Here is a 20,130-nt window from a genome sequence, read left to right on the forward strand (position 1 = left end):
ACACACCTGAACCTCTCAGTTTTAACGTTTAATTAATGAATTGCCACGTTTCACACTTATAGGGTACATAATTCTCAAACATAAAAATCACGATTTTCAACTGCTTTTGATTAATTGGATCCGTTGTTTTTGTTTTCTTCTTACTCCTGCAGCTGCTGTGCATAGACTTTGATAAGCGTATCTCCTGCCTAGCGGAGCTCCAGGACCTAGACTACATGTCCGACGTCAACTGGAGCACCGTACTCAGCAAACAGCTGCCGCCGCCGGGCTTTATTCCCAACGTAAGTGTCTAAGAAACAACAGCTCCACTCAACTGTATAGTCTTCCAAACATCACGTCCTCCAGGGTAATTTATCTCAACAGTAAGAGAACAGCAAAGGTAAAAATCACAATAGGTGTTTGCATTATCCCATTCCCATGAATACAGCCCTGCTCTTTAAAGCAAGCAAACACATGGTGTTTTATTTACTCTTTGTCATCCTATTGCCTCCCTTAGTCAGGGTGGAGAGACTGCCCCCTGCTGAGCTGACCTGGTCACAACAGCCCATTTGCCATATATCCATACAGCATGTGCACACACGCAATACAGTACAGTACAGTAGAGGCACATATATACACACACATGTACAGAACACACCTAAACATGCACATGCATACGCATAAACAGTCCCCTTTGTACAATGGGGTGGCAGTGGCTCAGGGGTGAGTGACTGGTATAACGGCTGGATGGGGAAAACCGTGAGGTTCCAAGTTCGATCCCGGGCTCCCCCCCAGAGTTGGTGTCGAAGTGTTCTTGAGCAAGACCCCTAATTGCTCCCGATGTGCAGGTTGGTGCCTTGCATGGTTTCCTCTGTCATTGGTGTATGAATGGGTGAATGTAATGCACAATTCATGTAAAGCGATGTGGATAAAAGTGCTATATGTGACCAGATTTGACTGAGAGCCTGCCATCGCGCAAATTCCAGCTTTTCACCAGAGGAGAAAAACTTATTTCCCCCCCCCCCCAAAAAATGAGTTAATTGTGCTATTAACTTTTACATTTTTTGTGGGGGGGGGGGGGGGGGAGAAAAAAAGTTTTCTTCACATACTAGAGCATGTCTGAAATAAGTATCTGAAATCGACATGTAAATATGAAATAATTAAACATGTAGCTAGGTGTAAGCTAGACCACAGAAGTGAACCTTTCAAGCCTGTTTTCTCAACTCTCTGTTTTCTGCAAGACATTACTCTATAAGCCATATCTCCAAAACTGGTTTGTCAAACTGAACAACCAATATGTCAATTTCAAGCTATGATTCCATGCTTTCATATGACATGAAAAAAACGAAAATTCAAAAAAATCCAATGGCAGTCCCTCAGTCAAATTTGGTCACATATAAATACAATGCAAGTTTTTGTGCTGGTCATTCAGTTTCAACACCATAAACAGAGTCAGAGGCTGCATGCGTTGCAAGAAGTGACATCATTAGGTACAGTATGCTCGGAAGACCAGCTGCTTGGCTGGCAGATTCACAGAAGCGGACTGTCCCTTTTTTTAGTGCCAAGCAGTCAATACAGAGTGTTCCCAATGTACATTGGCTACATTTCAAAAGGGAACAGCTGGCACCGATAGGGTACAATAAAACAACGCAGTGGGACTCAATGACAGTGGCAGCATTCTTTATATCCTACTTCAAAAGTGAATCTGTGCCTCCCTCAAGTCTAGATTTAAGCAGGCAGTGATTCTGCCATTTAGAACACGTCCGGTCAAATTCAGCCACAGCTATGATAGATACTGCACGGTAATGCTTTCATTGCACTAGCACAGTCAGCCATGCAACTGCGATAACAATGGATGTAATAATCATTGCTATCGGAGCCACTATATACAGGCTGTGTTATGGCGATAAGCATCATGGTACTATCTGTCACTGGAACAGCTAGCTCGGTCAATTCTTCACAACAGTGTTGTAATCTAAGCACTCAAATCAATGACAGTCATCACCAGTGGTGAAAAGTAACAGAGCATAAGTACTGTACTTAAGTACTTGAGTATTTCCAAATTTTAGTACTTTTACTTCTACTCTACACTACATCTCAGATACATATATGCTACTTTTACTCCACTACAATTATTTGAAAACCTTTGATTAATATTACAAAACATACATTAACCACTTCAGCCCTATACTCGCCCTATTTGAATCTAATTTTGATCTACAGGCGACGCATTGTAAGCTTGTAGATCTGCCATTTTCAAAATATTTATATACATTTTTAAAACGAATGAAATGCGTAACAAGTAGTTTTACTTACAGTACATATATTTTCAAGCCAACACTTTTGTTTGTCATTGGATAACACCACAAGTCTCTATATGAGAACAGCTGGATCTAATTGCTGTAAAAGTCTGCAGTCATTGCAGCTGTAGGCCTACGCCCCCTGCACCGTGCAGCTGTAGGCCTACACCCCCTGCACCGTGCAGCTGTATAGGCCTACACCCCCTGCACCGTGCAGCTGTATAGGCCTACACCCCCTGCACAGTGCAGCTGTATAGGCCTACACCCCCTGCACCGTGCAGCTGTATAGGCCTACACCCCCTGCACAGTGCAGCTGTATAGGCCTACACCCCCTGCACCGTGCAGCTGTATAGGCCTACACCCCCTGCACAGTGCAGCTGTATAGGCCTACACCCCCTGCACCGTGCAGCTGTATAGGCCTACACCCCCTGCACAGTGCAGCTGTAGGCCTACACCCCCTGCACAGTGCAGCTGTATAGGCCTACACCCCCTGCACCGTGCAGCTGTATAGGCCTACACCCCCTGCACAGTGCAGCTGTAGGCCTACACCCCCCGCACAGTGCAGCTGTAGGCCTACACCCCCTGCACCGTGCAGCTGTAGGCCTACACCCCCTGCACAGTGCAGCTGTAGGCCTACACCCCCTGCACAGTGCAGCTGTATAGGCCTACACCCCCTGCACAGTGCAGCTGTATAGGCCTACACCCCCTGCACAGTGCAGCTGTATAGGCCTACACCCCCTGCACAGCGCAGCTGTAGGCCTACACCCCCTGCACAGTGCAGCTGTAGGCCTACACCCCCTGCACAGTGCAGCTGTATAGGCCTACACCCCCTGCACAGTGCAGCTGTAGGCCTACACCCCCCGCAGTCACACAGGCCAGCCTTGCAGAGAAAAAACACTGGCCGATCGATGGGGAATTGACAAGTCTCTCTAAATCTAATTATGTCCTATCCACTCTCCCCCTCATTCCCTGGGCCCAGGCACACATACTATTAATGTGGCGAGTTGAAGGGGGTCAGCTTTTTGGCTCTTAACCTTGTTCCACCCACGTGTTCCACCCACGTCTCAAGACTTTCTAGAGGTTGTCTGGCATATATGAGCTTCCCTTCAGACTTCAGAGTCGTTTGGGAACCTACACTGACTTACAATAGAGGGTATGCGCATGCATGAAGTGAATGTCAGATCGAGTGGCAAATCGAGTGGCAAAGTGAGTGACAAAGTGAATTTAATGTAGTTTAAAGTAATTTAATGCAATTAGATTCATCTTTTATGTTTATATGTATGGGCTGTCAAGGCCGGAAAGTAGTTTTTGCCACTCAGTAGGCGTTCCCGCATAACTTCCGGGTATGATGATGATGTCACGCGCATACCCTCTATAGCACATGGCTTTGTTGAACACTCAATTCTCATCCCTTATATCTTTCTATAGGAGAAAACCTTTCTAATATAACAGACTAACAGGCTAATCAAATCAATATAAAATCAAATAATTGTTTCACAATAACTGGGATAATGTAACATTGAGGCGTCATTTCTGGACAAAAAACGCACACCATTTACTGTATGGATTTCCAAATTACACTACAGTACACATTTCAGCAAGTTTGCGTGACAAAATGTTTCCTCTCATATATTGGAGTATTCACTCTTAGCACACAAGCCTGTGCTAGTGTGCAGCAGCTGCTGTGTTTGACCCTGTGTGCGTCTGTCTGTCTGTCTGAAGAAGCGGAGGCTTAACTGTGACCCTACATTTGAGCTAGAAGAAATGATTCTGGAGAGCAAACCACTACACAAGAAGAAGAAGAGGCTCGCCAGGAAGACCAGAGACCAGGGCTCTGATGGCTCCCCCCAGGTAAGTCTTCCCCCCCGTGAAATTAAGACCTCACCTTCCCCAAGGATCTGTTATCAATTCAATCTCTATTGCCTTGCCGTCCATAACAAATTTACTTCTAGAATGCCCGTCATCACATGACCAGAATTTAAACAAAGACTGACTCACTCTGCATCAGGTAGACTAGACATGGGCTAGGTTATTACTGTTCCAAAAATGTGCACTTAACCTGGCTGGCACCTGTAGTTTGTTAACCTATAAAATTCATATGCATGGTTCCTAAACTAGAATTAAGCATACAGTGTGACACTTGTTTTGAAAGATGGTACATTGAATGAACAACCTTCAAATACAGAGGTTCTTCATAGTAGAGCCTGCGCTGGTCTGTTCTTTGTTTTACCCGCAATTGTTTCCTTTCTGACCACTACGCAGTTAATTTCTGACCGCAGCTCCTGCCTGCCACAAAAATGTAAGTGCCATTTAGTACAGTATAATCCCTTAATATTTCCCCCGGGACCCAAAACCATTACAAACTGAAACACAGAATGAATGAGAGCGAGAGTGAGAGCGAGAGAGAGAGAGAGAGAGAGATATGGCCATTACAGCACCACGGACAGAGACACAGTGGGCTAGTCTAGACTTTGGCTGCTTGCCAGTAGGCCATTAAATAGATGCATTATGTCCATACTTGTCGCAAGTTGTCGGGAACAATGTTTCAAAATGACGTTCTGCTCTGCAGTTAGCCGTGAGATAAATGTGTTCAAGAGGATCTCGACCACACATGCTTCAGGTACGCTACGCTTTATTGCGGGGCCGTGCAGTATTTAGCGGGACCCCCGGGGTTGTTGTTTTTGTAACGCCTATTACCTATTTTTTTAAACTGCCCCCTCCTGCAAGATTTATAGGTATTTATAGGTATATATCATATACCTGACGAAATAACATTTCCAGTGGAAGCTACTCAACATTGTGCGGACATTCTGTCCTTCTCCTGTACGTATCTTTTTGTTCAGCACCTGAAGGTTTTTTAGAGATGTGCGTACTTTCCTTTGGATTCCGTTTCCATGGTACCTTATGACCTCATCTTGTAAATAGAATAGTATATAGTAATAATTCTTATTCAAAAAATAATAATAATATGTAATGATGTTGCTACATGTATAGCAATAACTAATGAGACACAGAGGTCGCATCCGGCTTCAAAGGTAAAACAACGTATAGGTGGCACCAGGTACCAACCGGAAGGGTCACCCCAACAACACACTTGCCTCCAGCGGTTCTTAAATTCTTGAATTTGTTTTACTGAGGATTAGAGGTTAGAAATAAGTTTAGGGTTAGCTATAGGCATCGTTTTACTGATGTTACGTTTAGGAATAATGTTAGGTTTAGGCATAGTTTACTGAGATTGCGTTTAGGAAGACCATTCCTAAACGTAACGTCCGTTCTGAGGTCGCCAGATTTGCCCCGGGGCAACTGTGTTTTGGGGCGAGGGTTTTGGTATCTTTTTATCATCTTAATATTGATGGTAAATTTAACCTGGATTAGGGTTAGGGTGGACCAGAGTGGACGCACGCATGTGCGTGACGTGACACACACACACACACACACAAACGCATGCACGTGCGCGCCCATCTTGAGTCCCTCTCCCATTTCGTGACCATCATTACTCATTAAAGACAGTTGGGCCATGGTTGTATTTGGCCCAAGTTGCTTCTTAGTTTGCCCTTAACAGCTTTTAGAGTGCTGTAAAAGAAGGCTCGGACGAGTCTAAGTGCCCCATCAGGTTTCACGACATCTAAATAAATGGCCACCATGCTGACTGTATGGTGGGGGATCACAAAACGCAATCAGCCAGCTGCTGTTTCATCATCGTTGCTAATGAATTCTGTGCTCAACTGTAAAAGGCTGTTTTGATTCAGACCATGTTCAACATGAACTCGGACAGGCTTGAGCAATCCTGCAATGCGTGCACTGTCTCACACAGTACATTTAGTAGCCCAGAACAGTCAATAAGCCTATCTCACAGAATTTCCCCGCACCCTTTTTACGCCCCCTTTCGGGGCTAGTGGTGATAGCGTGACGTCACTCCATAGACACTACATGTTAACAGAGGTTATTTAAGAAGTCTACAACTTTTGTTTTCTCAAGGTAAGGTTTGTTCTATCTGTTCGAGCTGATTTACCATCTTGTTTGCTTCATAATAATATTGGTCTGTCACATTTTTACATTAGAAAATGTACTTGGATTCTCCAGAGCAAAAAACGTGTAAATGCTAATGTTAAATGACACCACTATCTACTGGAAGTGGGCGTGGAAAGCGGGCTGTGAGATAGGCCTATTGCCAAAAGAAATGCTGCAAAGCGGCACTTAACGAACTCTCAAGATGAAGCTGTACCAATCGTTCCAAAGTCACGTATTCCTGGGCAAACTGGGCAAAGCAGTAGTAGTTACGGTAGTTAATTCAGCAGTTTTATTACTTTGCAAGTTACAGCAGTTTGATGCGGAAGCGCTACAGTATATTGACCAGCTACATTGAGCTACATCTGCAGTGGAAAAGGAAGTACCAGAGTACCAAAAGGAAGTACCAGAGAACCAAAAGGAAGTACCAGAGTACCAAAAGGAAGTACCAGAGTACCAAAAGCAAGCAGGGAATCAAATAAGTCACAGTAATGGAACAGACATCTCACGTAAATTAGCCTGAGACTTGTGAAAAAATAACAATAAGCCAGAAGTCTCCTTTATCTGCTGTGATGGAATACCCCCAGGTCATTCAGTCTACATAAATCAGCTGTGGTCCTCTGGGTGTTTACTCACAGTGGAGAGAAAAACAAGGTTAATTGATCCCTCGGTAAAGTAAAATGCAGCGCGCACGCACGCGCACGCACACGCACACGCACACACACAGTTAATGGAATGGGGCTTAGCTTGGATAACGTCAGTAGTGATTCCACTGAGAGTGCGTTAGTGAGCATTGCGCAGGGTCCATACTCCTTCTGACCTACCAAACCTTTCTTCAATTTGTCCTCCGGCATATAGAATGAATTCCCTTTTGTTCAGCTGCGAATTCAGTCCCACTTAAACCCTCTATAGGCCTACTTGATAAAATGGACATGTCATGTGAAGAGCGCAATAGCCCCAGAATAGGCATGCATTGCTGGGCATTCAAGTGGTTAAACAAAAGTGACATTTTAAGTTTTAAGGATATTTTTTATTATTATCACGATAATATCGTAAAATTATAGCCTGCCATTTGGTCAATGCATGCTGTATGATGATCATGTTTGGTTTGTTGTTTTTAAATAGCCGATCTACAACCTCACAACACGTCGCGTCGTGTGAGGTTTCACAATTCATTCATAACACTTGACAGTCATCAGCACATAGACCCCCTATCAACATTCCACTCTCCTCCATCCAAGATGTATTTATCCCGGTCTTCCTATAAACTCTGTTCAATCTATTTCCCTGCGCCACTGTGGAACTGCAAGCATATGCTTAATCTCAGTTACAGTGGTCTGTAGTCAGCTTTTCGACAGGTTTACCCACAGGCATGAATCCGCTTTCCCAGGAGAGAGAGAGAGAGAGAGAGAGAGAGAGAGAGAGAAAGAGAGAGAGAGAGAGATTATTGGCTAATCACAGATCCTATATCGACTGAAACGTGCCACCTGTTTCCTAGTCGATGGGTCTGGGCCATTACTGAGTAATTCAGTCATTGTTTCAAACTCCTCTCCAAATCTTGATGGTCTTTTTCGATTAAACTGATGCCGCTTGTGTGGTCCGGGTCATGGGCTGCGCCAGCCAGTAATAATAAGCAGGAGCTAGCCGGCCCAAATTGCGCTCTGTTTTATCACGGCAGACAGCTGCTTGTGCAGACTTGCGTGTGCGTGCGTGCGTGCGTGCGTGTGTGTGTCTTGCCGATATCACACAACTGATCTGTCATCTTCTTGGCTAATGTAAAAAGGGTCCGTTAGGGTCCATGACAGTGTTTCGTTATAATGAAGTAATGATGGCCGTTTCCAGGGTAGATATGTTTTTTACCCTTATGGAGACAAATGTTCCCAGACGGTCTAATATGAAAAGAAATAAAGTAAGTACATACAGAAGGTGACACAGCATTTTACTGCTGTAGACTATGGCTCCTGGCTTAGAATCAGTCCAATCATCCATGAGCACCTTAAGTAAATTACAATCCATGGCTATTGGAATTCATAATAATGGAACACCCATTATATTAACACCCCTCACAGTTGTCATCTCCATCCCATAGATCCATTTATGGGGAACAGAAATGTGTCACCCCAATGTCAAGAAGTGAGTTGTCAACAGCAAACAAAAACTATGATATTCCAGTCCTACTTTATTATTCGTGAGTGAGTCGAATCAACCTGGTGTCAACATCAATATGGATGGCACACTCAACAGCAATGTGTGTGTGGTGACACACATTTTCTAAGAGATATAAGTAAACCAGAGCCAAGATCAGATCACTAAAGTAAAGCTTGACCGATGCCAGATGTGTGGGTCGGATGCCGATTCAGAGAGAGACAAAGAGACAGAGAGACAGAGAGAGTGGTGTACAGTGCACTACACGCAGCATTTTTAAAGCAATGAATGCAGATAAATTATCTCCACCAGGCCGAAGGCATTCTATATATTCTAGATATTCTATCTTGATTGGCTAAGATTGACATCACAGCAGCAGTGACCCATTTTGAACAAAATGCTGCAAATCATGAAGGCAGCGTCCGATGTGTGTGCGGTGATACTATGCACGCACATTCCCACTAGGCTGAGGAAGAATGCACCTTGACATTTCTTAAATCAGCCTCATAGTGGCGCTACAACAGGCAGAGTCGCATCTTTACCTAAAACTGCACCGATTTGCGTAAAAAGTTGTGTTTTTGCACACTCCCTAGAGGCGATGGAAAAACCTCTGGCCTGCATTTTTCACATCTGCCTTTTATAGTGCCACCAGCAAGCCAACTTATGTTAAACACATTATATTATATTAGTCCTTCAAATTTTATCCAAATATCACACAAATCGGTAGGTACACATGATCTTCAATAGGCATGTGATCAAGACGGATCTGTCAGATTTTTTGAGTGGTGCAAACCACTCCAACAACTGGCTTTGTTAGTACCCGTGTGTGTGTGTTTGTGCCTGTAAGGGTGAGCATGGTTGCTATGCTTAGTATGTGACGTCACTGACATCACCGAGTGATGAGTTGCACCACTCAGTTCACACGGGTGTGATTTTTATATTCTATCGTGGTTTGCCTGAGATTGCAGGTGTGGCCCGTTTTGAACAAAATGCCTCAAATCATGAACCGATGTCTGATTGCTGTGAAACTTTGCACGCACATTTCCAGTATGTTGAGGAACAAATGCCACCCTTTTAACATTGCCCTATTGTCTATTAACTTCTACTTCTATGATCACTCAACACCAAAATACCATTGAGTGGCACTGTACTGTACTGTACTGTACTGTACTGTACTGTACTGTACTGTACTGTACTGTACTGTACTGTACTGTACTGTACTGTACTGTACTGCACAAGCCCTCCTCCCTGGCCTGTGAGTGTCTGTGTGTTAGGCTGTGCAACAGTGATACTTGGTGGTGAACAAACGCTATAACACTATTTTCGTGCTCGGACAGACAGACCCAGGGACACAGGAACAGACCCAGGGACACACATAGCTGTCTATAGAGCGTCGCAGTCCCACTCCCTTTCATGACGACGACAGGCCCAGGAAATAAAAATGCATTTTCCTCATAGACATTTCATAAAGTATTTATTTAAAGACCATTTAAGCGTCATACGAAGCCAGCTCGAGTCGTGACAAATCATGACAACAAACAAAAAAGTGTTGTAACCTGCCGTTTTTTTCTACTTTCTAATTCTTTGTTTGGCCCAAAACATTGTGTTTATTGTTATGATTTGTCACAACAAGAGTTGGCTTTGTCCGCGGCGTAAACGTCTTTAAATAAATACTTTCTGAAAAGTCTATACAGAGATACAGAGATCTCCATGTATGGGCATAAAAGGGACAAGGACTGCAGATACAGAGATCTCCATTTATGGGCATAAAAGGGACAAGGACTGCAGATACAGAGATCTCCATTTATGGGCATAAAAGGGACAAGGGCTGACAGATACAGAGATCTCCATGTATGGGCATAAAAGGGACATGGGCTGACAGATACAGAGATCTCCATGTATGGGCATAAAAGGGACAAGGACTGCAGATACAGAGATCTCCATTTATGGGCATAAAAGGGACAAGGACTGCAGATACAGAGATCTCCATGTATGGGCATAAAAGGGACAAGGGCTGACAGATACAGAGATCTCCATGTATGGGCATAAAAGGGACAAGGGCTGACAGATACAGAGATCTCCATTTATGGGCATACAAGGGACAAGGGCTGACAGATAGAGATCTCCATGTATGGGCATAAAAGGGACAAGGACTGCAGATACAGAGATCTCCATGTATGGGCATAAAAGGGACAAGGACTGCAGATACAGATCTCCATTTATGGGCATAAAAGGGACAAGGGCTGACAGATACATAGATCTCCATTTATGGGCATAAAAGGGACAAGGGCTGACAGATACAGAGATCTCCATGTATGGGCATAAAAGGGACAAGGACTGCAGATACAGAGATCTCCATTTATGGGCATAAAGGGACAAGGACTGACAGATACAGAGATCTCCATTTATGGGCATAAAAGGGACAAGGGCTGACAGATACAGAGATCTCCATGTATGGGCATAAAAGGGACAAGGGCTGACAGATACAGAGATCTCCATGTATGGGCATAAAAGGGACAAGGACTGCAGATACAGAGATCTCCATTTATGGGCATAAAGGGACAAGGACTGCAGATACAGAGATCTCCATTTATGGGCATAAAGGGACAAGGACTGACAGATACAGAGATCTCCATTTATGGGCATAAAAGGGACAAGGACTGCAGATACAGAGATCTCCATTTATGGGCATAAAGGGACAAGGACTGACAGATACAGAGATCTCCATTTATGGGCATAAAAAGGACAAGGGCTGACAGATACAGAGATCTCCATGTATGGGCATAAAAGGGACAAGGGCTGACAGATACAGAGATCTCCATGTATGGGCATAAAAGGGACAAGGACTGCAGATACAGAGATCTCCATTTATGGGCATAAAGGGACAAGGACTGCAGATACAGAGATCTCCATTTATGGGCATAAAGGGACAAGGACTGACAGATACAGAGATCTCCATTTATGGGCATAAAAGGGACAAGGACTGCAGATACAGAGATCTCCATGTATGGGCATAAAAGGGACAAGGGCTGACAGATACAGATATCTCCATTTATGGGCATAAAAGGGACAAGGGCTGACAGATACAGAGATCTCCATTTATGGGCATAAAAGGGACAAGGACTGCAGATATAGAGATCTCCATTTATGGGCATAAAGGGACAGGGACTGACAGATACAGAGATCTCCATTTATGGGCATAAAGGGACAAGGACTGTCAGATACAGAGATCTCCATTTATGGGCATAAAAGGGACAAGGGCTGACAGATACAGAGATCTCCATTTATGGGCATAAAAGGGACAAGGACTGCAGATACAGAGATCTCCATGTATGGGCATAAAGGGACAAGGACTGACAGATACAGAGATCTCCATTTATGGGCATAAAAGGGACAAGGGCTGACAGATACAGAGATCTCCATGTATGGGCATAAAAGGGACAAGGGCTGACAGATACAGAGATCTCCATTTATGGGCATAAAAGGGACAAGGGCTGACAGATACAGAGATCTCCATTTATGGGCATAAAAGGGACAAGGGCTGACAGATACAGAGATCTCCATTTATGGGCATAAAAGGGACAAGGGCTGACAGATACAGAGATCTCCATGTATGGGCATAAAAAGGACAAGGACTGCAGATACAGAGATCTCCATTTATGGGCATAAAAGGGACAAGGACTGACATATACAGAGATCTCCATTTATGGGCATAAAAGGGACAAGGACTGACAGATACAGAGATCTCCATTTATGGGCATAAAAGGGACAAGGGCTGACAGATACAGAGATCTCCATTTATGGGCATAAAAGGGACAAGGGCTGACAGATACAGAGATCTCCATTTATGGGCATAAAAGGGACAAGGGCTGACAGATACAGAGATCTCCATTTATGGGCATACAAGGGACAAGGGCTGACAGATAGAGATCTCCATGTATGGGCATAAAAGGGACAAGGACTGCAGATACAGAGATCTCCATGTATGGGCATAAAAGGGACAAGGACTGCAGATACAGATCTCCATTTATGGGCATAAAAGGGACAAGGGCTGACAGATACAGAGATCTCCATTTATGGGCATAAAAGGGACAAGGGCTGACAGATACAGAGATCTCCATTTATGGGCATAAAAGGGACAAGGGCTGACAGATACAGAGATCTCCATTTATGGGCATACAAGGGACAAGGGCTGACAGATAGAGATCTCCATGTATGGGCATAAAAGGGACAAGGACTGCAGATACAGAGATCTCCATGTATGGGCATAAAAGGGACAAGGACTGCAGATACAGATCTCCATTTATGGGCATAAAAGGGACAAGGGCTGACAGATACAGAGATCTCCATTTATGGGCATAAAAGGGACAAGGGCTGACAGATACAGAGATCTCCATGTATGGGCATAAAAGGGACATGGGCTGACAGATACAGAGATCTCCATGTATGGGCATAAAAGGGACAAGGACTGCAGATACAGAGATCTCCATTTATGGGCATAAAAGGGACAAGGACTGCAGATACAGAGATCTCCATGTATGGGCATAAAAGGGACAAGGGCTGACAGATACAGAGATCTCCATGTATGGGCATAAAAGGGACAAGGGCTGACAGATACAGAGATCTCCATTTATGGGCATACAAGGGACAAGGGCTGACAGATAGAGATCTCCATGTATGGGCATAAAAGGGACAAGGACTGCAGATACAGAGATCTCCATGTATGGGCATAAAAGGGACAAGGACTGCAGATACAGATCTCCATTTATGGGCATAAAAGGGACAAGGGCTGACAGATACATAGATCTCCATTTATGGGCATAAAAGGGACAAGGGCTGACAGATACAGAGATCTCCATGTATGGGCATAAAAGGGACAAGGACTGCAGATACAGAGATCTCCATGTATGGGCATAAAGGGACAAGGACTGACAGATACAGAGATCTCCATTTATGGGCATAAAAGGGACAAGGGCTGACAGATACAGAGATCTCCATGTATGGGCATAAAAGGGACAAGGGCTGACAGATACAGAGATCTCCATGTATGGGCATAAAAGGGACAAGGACTGCAGATACAGAGATCTCCATTTATGGGCATAAAGGGACAAGGACTGCAGATACAGAGATCTCCATTTATGGGCATAAAGGGACAAGGACTGACAGATACAGAGATCTCCATTTATGGGCATAAAAGGGACAAGGACTGCAGATACAGAGATCTCCATTTATGGGCATAAAGGGACAAGGACTGACAGATACAGAGATCTCCATTTATGGGCATAAAAGGGACAAGGGCTGACAGATACAGAGATCTCCATGTATGGGCATAAAAGGGACAAGGGCTGACAGATACAGAGATCTCCATGTATGGGCATAAAAGGGACAAGGACTGCAGATACAGAGATCTCCATTTATGGGCATAAAGGGACAAGGACTGCAGATACAGAGATCTCCATTTATGGGCATAAAGGGACAAGGACTGCAGATACAGAGATCTCCATTTATGGGCATAAAGGGACAAGGACTGCAGATACAGAGATCTCCATTTATGGGCATAAAGGGACAAGGACTGACAGATACAGAGATCTCCATTTATGGGCATAAAAGGGACAAGGACTGCAGATACAGAGATCTCCATGTATGGGCATAAAAGGGACAAGGGCTGACAGATACAGAGATCTCCATTTATGGGCATAAAAGGGACAAGGGCTGACAGATACAGAGATCTCCATTTATGGGCATAAAAGGGACAAGGACTGCAGATACAGAGATCTCCATTTATGGGCATAAAGGGACAAGGACTGACAGATACAGAGATCTCCATTTATGGGCATAAAGGGACAAGGACTGTCAGATACAGAGATCTCCATTTATGGGCATAAAAGGGACAAGGGCTGACAGATACAGAGATCTCCATTTATGGGCATAAAAGGGACAAGGACTGCAGATACAGAGATCTCCATGTATGGGCATAAAGGGACAAGGACTGACAGATACAGAGATCTCCATTTATGGGCATAAAAGGGACAAGGGCTGACAGATACAGAGATCTCCATGTATGGGCATAAAAGGGACAAGGGCTGACAGATACAGAGATCTCCATTTATGGGCATAAAAGGGACAAGGGCTGACAGATACAGAGATCTCCATTTATGGGCATAAAAGGGACAAGGGCTGACAGATACAGAGATCTCCATGTATGGGCATAAAAAGGACAAGGACTGCAGATACAGAGATCTCCATTTATGGGCATAAAAGGGACAAGGACTGACATATACAGAGATCTCCATTTATGGGCATAAAAGGGACAAGGACTGACAGATACAGAGATCTCCATTTATGGGCATAAAAGGGACAAGGGCTGACAGATACAGAGATCTCCATTTATGGGCATAAAAGGGACAAGGGCTGACAGATACAGAGATCTCCATTTATGGGCATAAAAGGGACAAGGGCTGACAGATACAGAGATCTCCATTTATGGGCATACAAGGGACAAGGGCTGACAGATAGAGATCTCCATGTATGGGCATAAAAGGGACAAGGACTGCAGATACAGAGATCTCCATGTATGGGCATAAAAGGGACAAGGACTGCAGATACAGATCTCCATTTATGGGCATAAAAGGGACAAGGGCTGACAGATACAGAGATCTCCATTTATGGGCATAAAAGGGACAAGGGCTGACAGATACAGAGATCTCCATTTATGGGCATAAAAGGGACAAGGGCTGACAGATACAGAGATCTCCATTTATGGGCATACAAGGGACAAGGGCTGACAGATAGAGATCTCCATGTATGGGCATAAAAGGGACAAGGACTGCAGATACAGAGATCTCCATGTATGGGCATAAAAGGGACAAGGACTGCAGATACAGATCTCCATTTATGGGCATAAAAGGGACAAGGGCTGACAGATACAGAGATCTCCATTTATGGGCATAAAAGGGACAAGGGCTGACAGATACAGAGATCTCCATGTATGGGCATAAAAGGGACAAGGACTGCAGATACAGAGATCTCCATTTATGGGCATAAAGGGACAAGGACTGACAGATACAGAGATCTCCATGTATGGGCATAAAAGGGACAAGGGCTGACAGATACAGAGATCTCCATGTATGGGCATAAAAGGGACAAGGACTGCAGATACAGAGATCTCCATTTATGGGCATAAAGGGACAAGGACTGCAGATACAGAGATCTCCATTTATGGGCATAAAGGGACAAGGACTGACAGATACAGAGATCTCCATTTATGGGCATAAAAGGGACAAGGACTGCAGATACAGAGATCTCCATGTATGGGCATAAAAGGGACAAGGGCTGACAGATACAGAGATCTCCATTTATGGGCATAAAAGGGACAAGGGCTGACAGATACAGAGATCTCCATTTATGGGCATAAAAGGGACAAGGACTGCAGATACAGAGATCTCCATTTATGGGCATAAAGGGACAAGGACTGACAGATACAGAGATCTCCATTTATGGGCATAAAAGGGACAAGGGCTGACAGATACAGAGATCTCCATTTATGGGCATACAAGGGACAAGGACTGACAGATACAGAGATCTCCATTTATGGGCATAAAAGGGACAAGGGCTGACAGATACAGAGATCTCCATTTATGGGCATAAAAGGGACAAGGGCTGACAGATGCAGAGATCTCCATGTATGGGCATAAAAGGGACAAGGACTGCAGATACAGAGATCTCCATTTATGGGCATAAAGGGACAAGGGATGACAGATACAGAGATCTCCATGTATGGGCATAAAAGGGACAAGGGCTGACAGATACAGAGATCTCCATCAGTCAGATCGGAGGTGCGATGCCTCTAGCTATTGAAAGGTGCTATACAGATAAACTGGCCTTTCCCACCTACTCATTTTCATTTTAATGTTCCTCACTCTGTTTCATTAGTCTCGTGTCCTCCTCTTCACCATCCTCCCCTTTCCCCTGATGCTCCATCCCCTCCATTATCTTTTACCATCACCTCCTCCCTCTCTGTTCCTCCATTCTGCCATGTTTCACTCATTTATCTTTCCCCTCTTCTCTCTAGCGCTCCTTCCTTCGTCTCTCTTCCAGCTCATAATGTAACGTACAGTAGCAATAGCTCCATTAAATCACTGATAATGTGGTGGAATGTCTGTTCTCATGCAGTAAGGACAAAGCGCATCCCTCCGCTGTGTCCTTTGTCACTGACACGTTTTTCTTTTTTTTTCTCTTTCAGAGTTAGATTCTAACATGGGGTATCTAACATGACGTATCTACAATATGACATAGTAGGCCTACTCCAAATTTGGGGCAAAGTGTCAGCCTGTTCCTTTGACTTAACTTCTAATAGTGAATGAATAAAAAAAGATGATACAGATGATTTTAAAAAGCTGCTGTGCTTAAACCTGTACCATGGAAGGACATTTGGAAGTGTGTGTCCCTCTTGGGCTTCCATCCAGCTCAGCACTCCCTTTAGGTTCATCAAAATTAATGGAAAGTTTAATCTAACAGAGGTAGTAATTAACATCTGAACTCTCCTTGAAAACCATCAGGGAGAGAGGGGAGACAAAGACACTCAGGTGGAGAATTGTCAACAGGTAGCCTACGACAAGTCCAAGACCATAAAAATGCTTTTAATCTAATGTATGCTCAGTCTTGCCAACACAAATATAAAATAGGATACACTTTGGCTTTGCTCAACTCACGATTCACAAAAAAATTGGTGCTGAATCTGCAATGTTGTAAATAGTCATAAACCTGGCAAGGATTGACAATTTATGGCCACACGATGCATTGATGCATTGACAATGCAATTTCTTACCTTTTGGCTTCATCTTTGCCTTTTATCCAGCCTTCTTCCTAGTCTCTCTGGATCCCCTTTATAATGTCTTTAAAATCCATTCGCCAGTTCAGTGTTCACACCCCAATGGAGGCGTTCAAAACGTTTGTCATTATTTTCAGTTTAGTGAAGAGTCATGACGGGTCACTCTGTCCTCCTGTCACAGTTAAACATCCTCAGTGTAATGTTCAGCTAACTAGTACCTGCCTAACATTAGCTGTAATGTTAGCCTTGTAACTGGGAGCAGCTTTCTCTGAGCTGAAATGTTGGTTGTTACTTTATTTGCTTTTAAATCCCCTGCGATCTCTCTTTTGCTTTCCTCTGTTTTCTGTTATCCTAATTTATGTACAGGTTCTGGCACAGCAAGGACAATCACTCCAACATGAACTAGTCGTTTAGATCAGACTATTTCTTGCGGCTAACTATTTCTCAGATCATGGTGGCCAGCAGTGTTACGCTGCATTTGGTGTCCCATGAGATTCTGTGACCTATACTCTCAGCGGCCTCCTGTGGTGCACCTTTGTCATTTCATCCAAAAAAATGACAACATTTTCAGGGGATTTTCATAAATAAATACAAATATTTTGTTTCAATAAGAAATTAGTATGAGAGAAACAAAACAGTGGGTCGATCTGTCTGCTCTGTAGGCCGGTCAGCCATGGACAACCTTCCACACAGACAGACTAGCGCAGGTGTTCGCCCGATGGCCAAATATGATCATGAGACAATGTAAGTTTTATGGTTTCTATTCTTGAATTCATAATCATGTAGTCTGTCACACTGCCACTCCAACTGAAAAATAAATCATGAATAAAACATGAATCATGTCTAGCTGTGTCTATCTAAACCTTCTGGACGAGGGCTTAAATCACTTGAAAATGCTCTGAAAAAGCATCCACGCCCCACCCATCTGACCATGTAACAACACGTCCTGCTGTGTTAAGTGGCCATAGAGCTTTGGGGCAGCATCTTCTGTTGTTCTAATTTTTGTTTATAGTTTTCAAATAAATGTTTTGAGGGGCCCAGCCTTGTGTGTTTGTGTGAATAATAGCGATGATTTGATTGGCTGATCACCCCATATAGCGATGATTTGATCCCCTGAGGAAAGTACGTATTGAGGATAAATTCTAGTGAGGACAGAAAAGTGAAGACGGAAAAGTGAGGACACAAATTGTGATTGGCCAGAATGAGATTAAGTATGATGCGTCCCTCACTTCACACAGGTGTGATTTGTTTTTCTCTATAGAGTATAGCCAGTTATTTTTTTACCCCTTTTTCTCCCTAATTTAGTAGTTATGCCAATTATTTCCTCCCCACACACATTTCTGTGCTGTCACTGACTCATCTGCCAGTCAGGAGCCCCCCGCTGACACCATAGGTGTACAGTGACAAATATCATCCTCCCCGTCCGGCTTCCCTCCCTCGAACACGGGCCAATTGGGTTTGCATAGAGGCCCAACAAAGCCGGATGCACCACAGTGGATTCAAACCCACAACCGCCGTGGCGGTGGGCAGGGACTTTACCACTGTGCCACGCCACAGTTTTCAAATTTCTTTTAAAGAAACTTTTTGAGGCTTTTCTGCCTTTAGTGCAGCACTGTGAAGAGGGACAGGAAACGAGAGACAGGGAGTGACAGACACACAGCAAAGGCCTCGATTTAGAGAATAGAGCCTGTGTGGTATTGTGACAGTTCACCTTAACCACCAGGCCATCGGCGGCTTCGGCGCTCCCATAGTTTTCAACTTTGTACAGTGTTTCTCCCAAAAGTTTCTCAGTCATTTCCTGTTTTAGAGTGGCCATCTCGGTCATGTCGACCTTCCACGGTGTGTGCGTTGGCAATTCTCCAAACGGTACGCCCAGGTGGGCCATGGGTAATTATAGACCTAGCATGACACGTCTGTCCCAACACAGGGAGCCACGGTTACATAGAGCAATGTAGGTCAGTGGTTCTCAAGGTGGGGTCCGGGGACCCTGAGGGGGTCCTGACGAGGGGGGTTGTATGGGGTCCCCAGCAAAAGTTGTTGTTAATATAGCATAACGATCTTTTTTATCCACTTATTTTATACTTCAGCGGTTTGAAAAAATCCCATCTACAAACTCAGAACGCATTGTCATCTGCGGAGATCTTATGGCAGAAGAGTCTGATCTCTGTGAGCTTGTGTTATCATGAGTGACACCAACAATGTTTGCAGAAATGTCTGCGCACCGGAATAGTCTCCATGAGCTTGTTACGCTGTTAGGTCCACTGTCCGTCGTCCACCCATTAGCCTCTATCTAACTATAAATGCACCAAGTCTCTGTGTGTGTGTGTGTGTGTGTGTGTAGGTCTGTAAAAGACTGTAATCCACGTAACTCGAGAACCGTTCGCCCAACAAACTTCAAATTCGACACTCTTGTTCCACCCCACCACAGAGGGTGCAGTGCCCGGTGTCGAGTCGGGCGGACCGCCCCAAAAAGGCCTCTGCCCGGGCTCTGGACAGGGTCCATGCAGTGTCCATATATGGAGCTGGCCTGTTCTGACATCATTCTGACGTCTGCATAGAGTAGACTCCATATTTGGGCATGCCTGACAAAGAACTCCATATATGGGCATAAAAGGGACACAGACATAATAACTGGGTGGGGAATGCATTTCCAACTTGCATCGTTCCAAGTTGGCCAGTTCTAGTTTGAATTAAAGGAAGAAGAAAGATGCGGAATTCAAAAGCCGTCGGATCGGGGCTAAATCCTTGTCCAAATAAGGAGCCATACTGTACGTCACACATTCATTGATGACACATGAAGCCATTCTTTAATTATGTGACGTCATGACACGTCATAGATATTCTCTATATAATGGAGACACCCAACCA

At 44.2% G+C, this 20,130-nt stretch overlaps 1 protein-coding gene across 1 annotated transcript in view; it reads left to right on the top strand.

Moving 5' to 3' along the window:
• The window catches only part of stk32a (serine/threonine kinase 32A), a gene marked incomplete at its 3' end in the record, with an annotated part of 110,879 nt that overhangs the window by 79,704 nt on the left and 11,045 nt on the right, over nucleotides 1-20,130 (top strand). Inside the window, exons 7-8 of the mRNA XM_079508717.1 lie at nucleotides 153-281; nucleotides 4,002-4,130. Coding sequence (XP_079364843.1) covers nucleotides 153-281; nucleotides 4,002-4,130 — 258 coding nt within the window. The remainder of the gene's footprint in view (nucleotides 1-152; nucleotides 282-4,001; nucleotides 4,131-20,130) is intronic.

The sequence above is a fragment of the Electrona antarctica genome (assembly GCF_951216825.1).
Source record: "Electrona antarctica genome assembly, chromosome: 8".
NCBI lineage: Eukaryota > Metazoa > Chordata > Actinopteri > Myctophiformes > Myctophidae > Electrona > Electrona antarctica.